At 36.4% G+C, this 13,000-nt stretch overlaps 1 protein-coding gene across 1 annotated transcript in view; it reads left to right on the top strand.

Annotated features, from left to right (window-relative positions):
- Positions 1–6,613, top strand: part of LOC103731173 (UDP-glucuronosyltransferase 2B1-like) — a 17,681-nt gene extending 11,068 nt beyond the window's left edge. Inside the window, exons 3-6 of the mRNA XM_029561793.1 lie at positions 1,951–2,082; positions 2,993–3,080; positions 3,860–4,079; positions 6,043–6,613. Coding sequence (XP_029417653.1) covers positions 1,951–2,082; positions 2,993–3,080; positions 3,860–4,079; positions 6,043–6,319 — 717 coding nt within the window. The 3' untranslated portion in view covers positions 6,320–6,613. The remainder of the gene's footprint in view (positions 1–1,950; positions 2,083–2,992; positions 3,081–3,859; positions 4,080–6,042) is intronic.
- The last annotated feature ends 6,387 nt before the right edge of the window (positions 6,614–13,000 follow it).

Raw genomic sequence — 13,000 nt, 5'->3', positions numbered from 1 at the left:
GCGGAGAGCTGCGCTATAGACTTACCCCAAGAGGCCTGAGGATAGTAGTGCAGGCTAGGAGAGTTAGCCGGTGGTGCAGGCCCAGGGAAGCAGGGAGAGGTGAGGGTGGGGCCAGGACCAGAAGTGGTGCTCCTGGAGCCCAAGAAAGGGACTGGGTTGCTCTGGGTGAGAAGGGTCAGGAAGCAGTATTGGTTCCCCAGGTGTCTGGGGCCCCAAGACTAGGAATGGCACAGGGCTCAAACTAGGAGTATAGAACGGCGAGGCGGGGGGATGGAAGGGTGAATGTGGCTTAGGGAGTCCCGGCGCGGAGAGCTGTGCTATAGTCTTACCCCAATAGGTCTGAGGATAGTAGTCAAAATATTTTTTTTAAATAGCAAAAATAACAACCTGCCAAGGAAGATGTGCCTAATGGTACTTTTCGCTTCCCTTCTACCATCACGAGCTTTTACTGGTATTTTTATTTGGATTTCATTTTCAACAATTCAAACAAAATAGCAAACAGTTTTTTTTTTTTCTGTCTGGCTTATTGCTTCATGAGATATGCTCTAATTTCAGTCATTTTCCTGAAGATGACATGATCTCATTATTAGATATGGCTTAATAATACATTATGTAAATATACTAATACTTTTGTGCATTTACCAGTTGATCAAAATCTAGGTGTGTTCCATATTTAGGCCATTTCTCTAGGAAATATGGGTATATATAATTCTCTTTTTCCTGCTGATAATTTCCCTCAGATGTTTCAGTAAAGAAAGATATATATGGATCATGCATTAGTTCTAATGTTACTCATTTGAGGAAACTTGTTAATGTTTTCCATACTGGCTATGTATATGTACAAATAAAATACATAAATGTTGCTTTCATGATATATTTGGGAGTTTTGGAATTTTTAAATTTTTGACAGCCATTCAAATAGAATGAAATGTAATTGGTCTAATTTTTTGAGTTGCATATTTGAAGTGGCTAAAGTTTCTTTGGAGAGTGACATTCTAATCTAAAAACTTTTTGCTAAGATCATGAAGGTTTTCTTGAACTCATTGCAAATTTTCATTACACGTGTTGAGATCTTTGATACATTTTGAGATACATTTATGCATAGCAACAGAGATGGGTTCTACTTCAAGCTCTACATGTGGATATAAAGAGGTCTCACTACTGTTTATTGGAAGTGCTGACTTCAACTTCTAATTTCATACTGTTAAACTTATTGTTCTCTTCTTTTTAACTCATCATCACTGGAATAAAATCAACTTGATAATCATTCATGATGTTTTTAATGTGGAGTTGAATTTGATTTACAATTATTCTATGCATCTTTTCTGTTTTTTTGCAACTACATTCACCATGTGAATTGGACTGCCGTCTTCATTGTTGTTTTCTTACCAGCTCTTACTCACAGAAAAGTACTAGCTTTGTAAGATTTTTCCAGTGTTCCTTCTCTGTTCACTTTCATATCAATGCAACCAAAGTAACACTGATATTAGATATTCCTTAAAGTCATGTGATAGTCATCAATGAGACAACTTGTTGTAGGCAGAGCTTTTCCTCGATACTGATCTATACGGACATAGTCAATAGCTTTTATATCCTTTTGGTTCACTTTTCATAGGTCAATTGTGTCCACAAATTTTGTTTCATTGGTTCTAGATTTTTAAGATATATTGGCAAATATTTTTAAAAAGTTTCCCTAATGAGTCTCTAAATTTCACTGCAATCTGGTAATATCAGTGTTTCATCTGTAATTTATATATTTTGGTCATTTATAGTGTATTGCACCTGTGATCCCAAAGAAAATGAGTTACTAAATCAAGGAAAACACAGGTGTTTCAATCTAGTGACTACAGGTAGTACTTCTTTTCCCCCTCCGTACTGCTTGTAGCAGGCCTTGAGAGAGGGCTCTCTGTGCTGCTGTTATTTGTGGTGACCCACACTCTTTCTACACAGGAAATTGAGGACTTTGTGCAGAGCTCTGGAGAACATGGTGTTGTTGTGTTTACTCTGGGGTCAATGGTCAGTAACATGACAGAAGAAAGAGCCAATGTAGTAGCATCAGCCCTTGCACAGATTCCACAAAAGGTGAGACAAAGTATCCACTGGGTGGACAGTTGTGATACAAGTCTATTGAACTATGTAAGGATTTGGGTGTGGAAATTTTTATGTGAAAACTAAAATATTTTTAAAATTTTTGTTATTTTTATTTTGTGTTTATGAATGTATTGCCTGCATGTGTATAAGTGCACCATGTTGTACAATGTCCACAGAGTCAGAAGAGGGTGTTGGATTTCCCTGAAACTGGAGTTACAGATGGTTGTTAACTACCATGTGGGTTCTGGTAATTGATCCCCAGTCCTCTGCAAGAGTGGCCAGTTCTCAGAACCACTGAGTCACCTCTTCACTCCCAAAAGTAAAATATGTGTAAAATAATGTGTCCAAAAGAAAAGTGCAGATAAATGTAAAAATTTCCCTCCATGACTCAAAAAGAAATGAACAAAGTAATATTAAATTTGTAAAATAGAGCTAGGATAAATCTCTGTGAGTTCAAGTCCAGCCTGGTCTACATAATGAGTTCCAGGACAGCTGTGGCTACAGGGAGACCCTGCTTCAAAAAGACAAAAAAAAAAAGCTGGGATATATATATTTATATTTATATATATTGTATACATTGCTATTGATAACTGACTACAATTTTTCTTATCATAATTATATGATCTGCCCAAAAATGTCATGCATACTTTAGCTGGTCTTTAATCATCGTACTTCTACAATACTATGATTAAATATCATGATCAAGTAATGACAGCATTACATTCAGAAATGTAATATAGTATTTAATTGTCTTTTGATAACACAATTTTTTATACATCCTGTGTTAATTACTTTGTGAATAACCTGAAAAATGTTCAACTGGATAAACTGATTAATTTTCTATGATTTAAAACGTGTTATAAATTGGAATATGGAATAAGATGTTTTATGTGGGTAACAGGTTCTGTGGAGATTTGATGGCAAGATACCAGACAGCCTAGGATCCAATACTCGACTGTACAAGTGGATCCCCCAGAATGACCTTCTCGGTAAGAATGAAGTCAATAAAGAGTAAAAACAAAGGCAACAGGTGACCAAGAAGATACACAAGTATAATGTAAATGTTTTTATATTTATTTTCATAATTACATAATGGAAAATAACAAAAAAAATGTCATTTTATTAAACATCACCTTCCCACTGGCTAAAATCAAAGTATTTTTAGTTCACCTATATAATAACCTCCCCAAGAATTGTTCAGGGGCTCACTGTGTTGCTCCTGTCTCTTATTTCATAATTCTTCCTCCTACTACAGTAGTATTTCAAATGCTACCAAAAACAACAGTCTCTTGTACTGCATTTTCTGTGCAAAGAAATCTACAGTCTTTCCTACATGAATGGATAACTTCTGTTGAGGAAGTGTAGCCTGGTTGTCCTCGGATTCCACTATCCGATATCCCACTGCCTTGTACTCCACACATACCAGACGTAATTCTCTCACTGTTTTTAAAGAAAATATCTTGTATACTTTGCACATGGATATTTTTTCTATTGATACATAATGCTTCTTTAATGCAAAATATTATTTTTTACTGTTTCATCTGGAAATCTTGTTTTCCTTTTTCCCGGAGTCACATACTACCTCTTCCTGGCAGTCTTCCATTTCCCATGGATTTAAGAGCTTCTTGCTTTAAATTTTTGAAGCAATTTTATTACAGTTTTATTGCTAGAATAATATGATTTTTATGGAACACCACCTCCCTTTAATCCTTAGATTGCATGTCTATCTATACTTACGATAATCCTGTGAAAATTCTGCTCATTGTAGGTCATCCAAAAACCAAAGCTTTTGTAGCTCATGGGGGATCTAATGGCATATACGAGGCAATCTACCATGGTATTCCTATGGTGGGCATTCCCTTGTTTGCGGATCAACCTGATAACATTGCTCACATGGTGGCCAAAGGAGCTGCTGTGAGATTAGACTACAGCACACTGTCAACTACAGATCTTCTCACTGCCCTGAGGACAGTCATTAATGACCCTTCGTGAGTATGCCTAAATTAAAATGTATTTCTAGGAGGCAAGATGGAAAAAATGACACAACATTTAAGAGTCCTTGCTGATCTTTTGAAGGATCCATGTTTGGTTCTCAGTACTCACATCAGGTGGATAACAAGCACCTGTCAATCCAGTTCCAGGAGTTCTGATGTCCTCTGACCTATGAAGGGCATCTGCATACACATGGTACACATAAACTCCCATAGGTACACCTATATCCACAGAAGGAATAAATCTTTAAAAACAGTCATAGAGGGATTCCCATCACACATGATTTTTGTTACTTTTTTAAAGACACAAATTTTTAAAGAATTTAAATTATTTTATAAATACCAAATACAGTTATTTATAAAAATAAAGCCCATTTATTTGACTTTAGAGATTAAATGAGTAATCATTAGTGAGAATATATTCCATATGCATACCTAATATTAGAAAAACAACTCTATTGATATAAAGGTCATTATTTCTAAATATGACATAGTATACACAATAAAAGAATCATGAACTTGAGTAATAAAGACAAAATATTTTGTTTTACCCATATTATCTGAAATTATAAAGTGTACTCCAAAATTTATTATATAAGTAGCATTATTTAGAGAGATTTTATTAATATACATGATAATAAAATTTCCTTATTCAAATTATAAAATTCAGAGTTTGAGAGATTGCTCAGCAGTTAAGAACACTGTTCTTGTAGAAGACCCAGGTTTGAATCCGAGCACACACATGACAGCTAACAACTGTCCGTAATTTCAGTTCCAGGGAATCCGACAACCTCTTCTGTCCTCCGTGGGCATTGCTCAACATGGGTGCATTTACTTACATGCAGGCATAACACTCGTACACATAAAATCAAAATATTAAATAAAATATTTTTAAAAAATTCAATTATGTGACCAATGATTTGACATTTATGAAAAATCTTACTATAAAGTAGGTTTAAAACACTCACCATGGTAAAATTCAAGTCACATGTCACTGAATTCATGAAATACTTTGAGCTTCTAAGAAAATGTTGTCAACAAAAGAAACTCTGATAGGTGACTTTGATTGACATCAAGGCCCTAATAATGACATTAAATCAAGCATTATACTATTGCATAGATGATGCCAAGTATGACAATGTGAAATGCATCAGTGTATCAAAGGGACACCATGGGTAGCTTCAACATACATCCAGAAGACAAATGTCCCTACACAGACTGCAGAGGCAAAGTGGCAGGGAATGCTGCTGATTCTTACATTCACATCCCTAGTTCTAGGATAGATTGGATTTTCTTTATCAGGATGAGAAGTCTGGTGGTAATTTTGAGCAAAGTAGATTCATAATTGAACTGATGTTTTCAGAACATGAGTCTTGTTTCTAGGTGGATATTAGCATATAGAAGGTAGAAGAGAGGATATGGACCAATGAGGATATACATAATCTATCACAACACTGGTGCCCTTTCAAAGCTTAAGAGAAACCTTCTCAAATTCTATTTCTATTTCACTTATTGGACTTAAATGACATGTGACCCTTCCCACTGATGGAAAAGATATAACTCTCCCTATTGACTTGTTCTTATCACTTTGGAAAATATTATTCAAGCAGAAAACTTTTGATTAGAAAACAAACATCATGTGGGAATGGAGCTGGAGTAGGGGCACACAGTGGTAATCCCACAAGTTGGCAGATGAAGTAAGGATGCATGGTATTTCAAGAACAATCTCAGCTACACAGCAAGACAGAAAACAGACTGTGCTACTTGAGACCCTGTCTGAACTGTGATGTCCACACAGACTCCAAAACTCAGCACTTAATAGGCAAATGTAGGGGGATATTTTGAACCTTCTGTAGTGCTTTTTCAAAAATCATTAATCAAATAGCTCATGTGAATTAGTTTTTCATTAATGTTGACATGTGTATATACATGTGTGTGTGTGTGTGTGTTACCTCTTCAGCTACAAAGAGAATGCTATGAGGCTATCAAGAATCCAACATGATCAGCCAATGAAGCCCCTGGACAGAGCAATCTTCTGGATCGAGTATGTCATGCGCCACAAAGGAGCCAAGCACCTACGCCCAGCTCTCCACGACCTCAACTGGTTCCAGTACCACTCTCTGGATGTGATTGGATTCCTGCTGGCCTGTGTGGCAGCTGTGATATTTATCATTACAAAATGCTGCCTCTTTTGTTACTATAAGATCGCCGAAACTGGAAAGAAGAAAAAGGAGTAGTTGTGTTGAAGCCTGACCCCAAGAGTCCTGATAGATGGTCTTCTGTCAGCTTATTCATGCAAGAAGAGATTGTGATGCTGGGTGCGTTTCCCTATGAAACAAGACTTTTCACAACTTGCTAGCTGATTTTTTCAGGGATTTATTACATGTTTAAGACACAGAGAACTTCAGACCAAATTAAAAACTCTAAAGATACCAAATTACCAATGCAATTGTTACTTAATTATTTAGTGTAATTATGTAATTGATTAATGTAATTGTGGTTCACCAATTTAGTAAAACATAAAACCTTTGTAAGGCTTTCTTGGTATCAATACCTTTAGACATACCCAGGTTGCTCTCACTTCATTCGCCAGTATTATTATTATTATTATTATTATTATTATTATTATTATTGTTATTGTTTTTATTTTATGTGTATTAGTGTATTACCTGCATGCATGTGAGTGCACTCATGTTGTGCAAGGATCATGAAGGTCAGAAAGTGTTGGATTCCCTGGAATTGCATTTATGGACAGTTGTTAGCCGTTATATGGGTGCTGTTATTCGAAACCTGGTCCTCTACAAGAGAAGCCAGTGCTCTTAATTGCTAAACCATCTGTCCAGCCCATTGTTATCTTTTTTAAGTCTCATAAATAATTGCATTCAATGGTCAGACTTTTGAAGACAGATTAATTTTTCCATTTTTATTAGAGGCCATGGATTATTTCTGTTATTATACAATCAATATATGATCATCAGCATCTATTTTTCCTAAACGACCCATTATCAGGATTATCCTCCTATGAGCAAAGGCTTTTCTCCACAGCATTAAAACTATTCGTACCTGTTTCTAATTATTTTCTCCTTGGGAGGCTTTCTGGCTTGTCAAGCTAATTCCTTCACTCACTTGTCTTCCTAGTTCTTATTAAAGATTAACCTGGGCACTGTCATTCTCTTTTCAGAGCTTTGATATGGACCTAAATAGTCAATTGTTCCATTTTTCCTCCCGCAAAATACATCTGCACACAGAGGGCCAGTTTTTTACAAAGCAAGTCACATCACTTAGTTTCTGTTATATTCAAAATATGAAATGTTTCCCCAAAAGCTCACATTTTGATACATTGCTTCCCAGTTTGTGGTGATGAATCGGGAGTCTGTGGAAGCTTTGGAAGGAATGACCTCACAAGGGATGTAAATTACTAGGTGTGGGTTCTTCTGGGCTTAATATGGACTCTGCTCCATTTATTTTCATGGTTTTTCAAAAAATAAAACATTCTCCACAGATTCATAATTTCAATCCCTGTACTCAAGCTATTGGCCCTTTTTCAGATGTTTTAGAACTTTCTAGAAGTGTATCCTAGACTGAAGAGCAGGTATCTAGGGTGAAGGTTATATAGTCCATTGCTGGTTTCTGCCTCTAGATGAAAACTGCATCTTCTACATGCTCTTGTGGCCATGAACTGAGCTGCCTGCCACGATGGAATGAAACCCTCTGAAGCTGATGGTAAAGATAAAAATGTCCTTCCTCAATTTTTCTCTATCAGCCATCCTCTACAGAGATGCAAAAGTGAATTAATCTAGATCATTTACAGGACTGTTGTAAAATTCAATGAGTCTCTGGCAGAGGGTGAAATTGTGACTCTTGATCAGTGTATTCTACTATACAAAAAGGAGAACTTTTGATATGCAAAGTATTTTGTTGCTTATTCCTACCTTAACAGCAATGCAAAAGTCAAATCTTTTTTGTGACTAGTAGTTTTCCTAGAAGCCTAGTCATATTATGACTGACCATAATTAATAACAAAGAATTTTTCTTTAAATACATAATTAAAACAAAAATACAGATTAATCAAGCCACAAATATTCAAAAGATCATCATCAAGGTAAATAGCAGTGAGGCAATGAATTTTCTAAGAGAAATGTTGTCCAAACTCATAAAGTTAGTGATCTTTATTAGATACATTCTATCATCTGAGTCTGCCAGGAATCATTCCCCAGCTGTACCTGATAGCTTTAGTTGTCAACTTGACACACCTTGGAAGAGTAAACCTCAACTGGAGAATTTCCACTATTGAACTGACCAGTGTCCATATCTATTGAGCATTTTATTGGTTGTTGAGTAATGTGGGAGAGTCCAGTCTACTATGGGAAATGCGACCCCTGGGCAGGGTGTCTGTATTGTATAAAAAAATAGCTGATCAAGGGCCAAAGGAGCAAGGCAGTGAGCAGCAGCCCTCCTAGGTCTGTGCTCCAGGTTTCTCTCCTGAGTTCTTGCCTTGGTATCCCTTGGTGATGAACTTTACTGTAAGCCAAATAAACCCTTCTTCTCAAAGTTGGTTTTGGTTAGTGTTTTTATCACAGCAATAGAAGTTATGAAGGCATGAAATTATTTCATCGTTAATTAAAAATTATCTTTTAGTAGGCTTTACAATTAATGCTTCAAGTTAAAGTAGAATTTTTACCCAACTTATGTAATCATTGACACATTTAAGAGAAATATAGAAAGAATGCTATGCATTAAGATAATGTTAAAGGTCTAGGAAGATGGCTCAGTTGAAAAAGTGCTTCCAGAAGTGCAGTGGCAAAATGTTTCTCCTGAAACCATGATGACCAAAGATCAGATGTCTGGATTCCAAGTAAAAGCCAGGCAGACTTGATGGCCACCTATAATCATAGCAGAGAAAGAGAGAGAATCCCCAGGACAAGCTGGCTCACAAAACAAGCTTGTGGCAGCATTTAATACGACAAAAGCTAAATTATTGAAGTTGTTCACATCAAAAGTAAGCCTGACATGTTCGGTCAACTGTTCCTTTCTCATTGTTTCTTGGAACTGTTCCTAAAAAAAGGACTTTAAATTTATTTAGACAGGACATGTAGAATAATACCAGAAATGAATGAGGAACATTTACTAGTGAAGAATTATCCTCTTCTTGTCCCTACTAACCCAGAACAGCATAGACACCATAAACAGATGCTATCAACTCAAGTCTACATATTGATTTCAGGAAGTTGTGGATAATCCCTTGCTATTAATGCTACTTGTTTTAACAATAATATCTTCACAACAAGCACACACACACACACACACACACACACACACACACACATTGTTCTGGACCAGGGTAAGGAAGGGTCATGAAGGAGAAACAGGATACAGATTAGTATTAAAGATCTGTGTTTAGTCCAGCTTGTAAAAGATGATTATGAGGAGCCCAGGGTCTAGTAAGATTTTCTACAGTTTTCCTAAAGGATACCTGAATTTAAATAAGGTGATTACTCAGAAAGAGGGAAGATTGAATCAATAAGTGTGTAATGATCTCAAAACACAAGATTAACATTGGTTACAAGTTTTGATAAAACAGGTGGTATTCCCCTCAAAAGTCATTCCTACAGTTCTCCATTTAATTAAAGAAGCAGCATGCCCCTTGGAGTGGTCACTGGCTTGTAGGCTCATTAGGCTTGAGAGAGGCATCAGCCAATATCACTTCATTTTAGGTAATTATGTGGAAAATAATGCCATTGGCAGGACAATGCTGCAGGTAGGAAAGAAACAGGACAGCTATCCATGGGACTGAAATCCAGAAAACATCCCTCTTCTGTTGCCAAGGTATTGTTTTCTGCTGCCATCTTATGGTAAGTAATTACCAGTCACACTGGAATTCAGTGTGGGTCTATAAGAGAAAATATTAATGAGAAGAACAGGACTCAGCCGTTAGCTGGGCTCATTAGGGAGTTTATACAAAACCTTTGGATTTTGTAAAACTTTCTTCTTACATGCTTTTCTGCATGTGTTAGGGGGAGGAAACAGGGACAAATTTAAAATTTTTAAATGTAAGATGTTTTAGCAATCCCTTAACACTTTTTCATTGTTTTATTTGATTTTTGAGTAATAAATGAGCTGATTCAGTTACAGTGTGTTCTTGGGTTTTGTAGGCATTATATAGTGGGAATTCCTATGAATCATCATCAAAGGCAGAAAAGTATAAAATACAAAATGGTGGATTAGCTAACTAGGCACTGATGGAAGCAAAACAGCCAGGAGGAAATAAAAGATGACAAAGTCACTGAAACAGAAAAAAAAAAACAGATTTAAACAGCAAATAATTTTCCAGGAGTTTGAGGAAGTAAGGAAAGTGTTCTCAGGGACTATAATATAACTGACATTTCAAATAAAATGGAAAAATTGTATTTGACCCAGCAATCTTGCACTTTGGCATTTGTCATGCAGAGATGATTTCATATGGGTATAAATATGTGTGGAATGTCCCTCTAGAACTAAAATGGCTACTAGTCAATGAGTTCACCTGAAAGAAAAGTTAAAGATATCTAGTCAGTTTTTCAGGCATTTAACAAGAGATAGCTTTGTTTGTCACAAGATTTGTAGTTTTAATATCAAGGAGAATTATTCAGTAGTTAGAGTTGTATAAAAATTAGAGCTTTACATTTGTATTTGGAACACTAATACTGTTGATTGTATCCTGCAATAGAGCATGCTCCAGCATTATTTCTTTCCTTAAGTACTATACAAAATATATTTATTCTTCCCCCTGTAGTCATTTCCCAGCAGAATGATTATGGAATTAGAAATATAATAACTTTAAACTTATTTTTAAATCCTACAAAATTGGACTATTTAAGAAAAAAAGAACTTGAACAAGCTGATATTTATATTTAACCCTAAAAATGATGCCTTCAGTCTCATAATGAGCCTTTGAAACTCATGTAAGATCTGAATTTTAGTTTGCAGCAACCTGAAAGAAACTCTGAAGAAAATCTCTCTGCACATGTATCTCTCTGTATGTGTGTCTGTCTCTCCTTCTCTCTCTGTCTCTCTTTTATTTCTCTCTCTCTCAAGTATGTATGTATATATGTATGTATGTATGTATGTATGTATGTATGTATGCTTATGTGCATATCGAAATGTGTATATGTGAATGTGTCTCCCATTTTTGATATTATTTACTTATTGTATATTTTTATTGAATCTTTGTGTATTTCCTACAGAACATCTTGATCAACTTTACACCCCCGTTCCCTATCAGTACCCTCCAATATTCATTCCCACAGGATTTCATACAATCTGCCATTTATATTAATTATTGTCCCCAGATGTCGCTCAGTGCAAGTTTATTCACTGGAGTTTAGTCAACCTATCTAGAATCACTCTCTTAAAGATCAGTTCTCTCTAAATCAGCACTAATGATATGTCCAGTAGTTCTTGGGCTAAGATTGGGGACTGCTGCCCATTTCCATAGTTCTACACTAGATTTTTTGTCTGCTTTGAGTTTGCATGAGTCTTCTGCATGCTGTCATGGTTGCTGCCCTATAAGACTCTATTTCCATATTATCATGCACCACTTCCCCTGGCTCTTACAATTTTTCTGCCCTCTCTTCCACAACAGTCACTGAGCCCAGGGTGAGTGAATTTTAATATAAGGGTCCTTACCAAGGACCAAAACTATGAAGATTCTTCTCTATGTTGTGGCAATTCTTAGTCATTTGTATTCAGTGCCCTCTGTTGCATGAGGGAGTTTCATTGACAGGAAATGCATTAGTATTCTCCCATCCAATAAGTTCTGTGAGTCTTGGTTGTAGAGGTTCCACTGTACATGTGCCACTTAGGGTTGGGCATTTCACAGACAATCTCTGTGTGTGAGCATTTGTGGAGCTCTGTAATAGTCACCATCTGTTGCAAAAGAAGCTTATTTGATGAGTAGTGACTGGGCTACTTGTCTTTAAACATAAGCATACATATGTAGCACATAGTAAGAAAATACATTTGTCTAGGGATGTCACAATATTGGGGTTTTCTCTAAAATCTATGACCTCTTCATTCATATGCATTTGGCTATGTTTATAATACCACAAATGAGTTCCTTCCCATTGAATGGGCTTTAGGTCCCATTAGGCAGCTGTTGATTACCCCCAAGATAAAAGTGTTACCAATGCACCAATATAATTTACTGTGCTGGCCATTCTTGTGGTTCTTAAGACTTAAAGCTGGGCTTAGACCATTGATTGATGTTCGGTCTTAGAAGCTTTCATAGTGTTCTCAAAAGCTCTGAGAGTTAGCCTTCAGGGAGGTGGCTTCCAGGTCAGTTCCAGATCCACTGCTCTAAATCCCATGTTCAAAGTATGTCCTGTTTCAACAATATGGTCTTACCTCCAAATTCTGGGAGGCAATCGAGGGCTGTGTCAATAGTCTGTAATTTTGGAAGTCTCTTGGACTACCCTGATCAACAACTCAAAGGGAGGTTTCTCTTGTCTTTTTACCACTGAGGAAAATTCAATTGTGTGAATGTACTGCATTTTCATTATTCACTCCGCAGTTGAAGGACTCCCAGGTTGCTTCCATTTCTTAGCTGTTGTGAAAAGATGAGCAGAAAATATCACTGTATAAGAATCTATGCAGTTGGATGAGTCCTTTGGGCATATGCCAAGGAGTAATATAAATGGGTCATATGGTGGGTTCATTTTTAGTTTTCTAAATGTTTTCCACACTGCTTTCCATAGTGGTTGCACAAATTTGCAATCTTACCAGCAGTGAATGAGCATTCCCTTTTCTCCATATCCCCTCCAACATTTGTTATCATTTGCTCTCTTGATCTAAGGCAGCCTAACATGGGTAATATGAAATGTTGAAGTGGTTTTTAATTTGCGTTTCCATGCTTAATATGGATGCTGAACAGTTTTTAAGGT

This window comes from Nannospalax galili, unplaced genomic scaffold (genome assembly GCF_000622305.1).
Source record: "Nannospalax galili isolate Female #2095 unplaced genomic scaffold, S.galili_v1.0 scaffold50, whole genome shotgun sequence".
Lineage (NCBI taxonomy): Eukaryota > Metazoa > Chordata > Mammalia > Rodentia > Spalacidae > Nannospalax > Nannospalax galili.
This window is presented reverse-complemented; position numbering and strand designations above follow the sequence as displayed.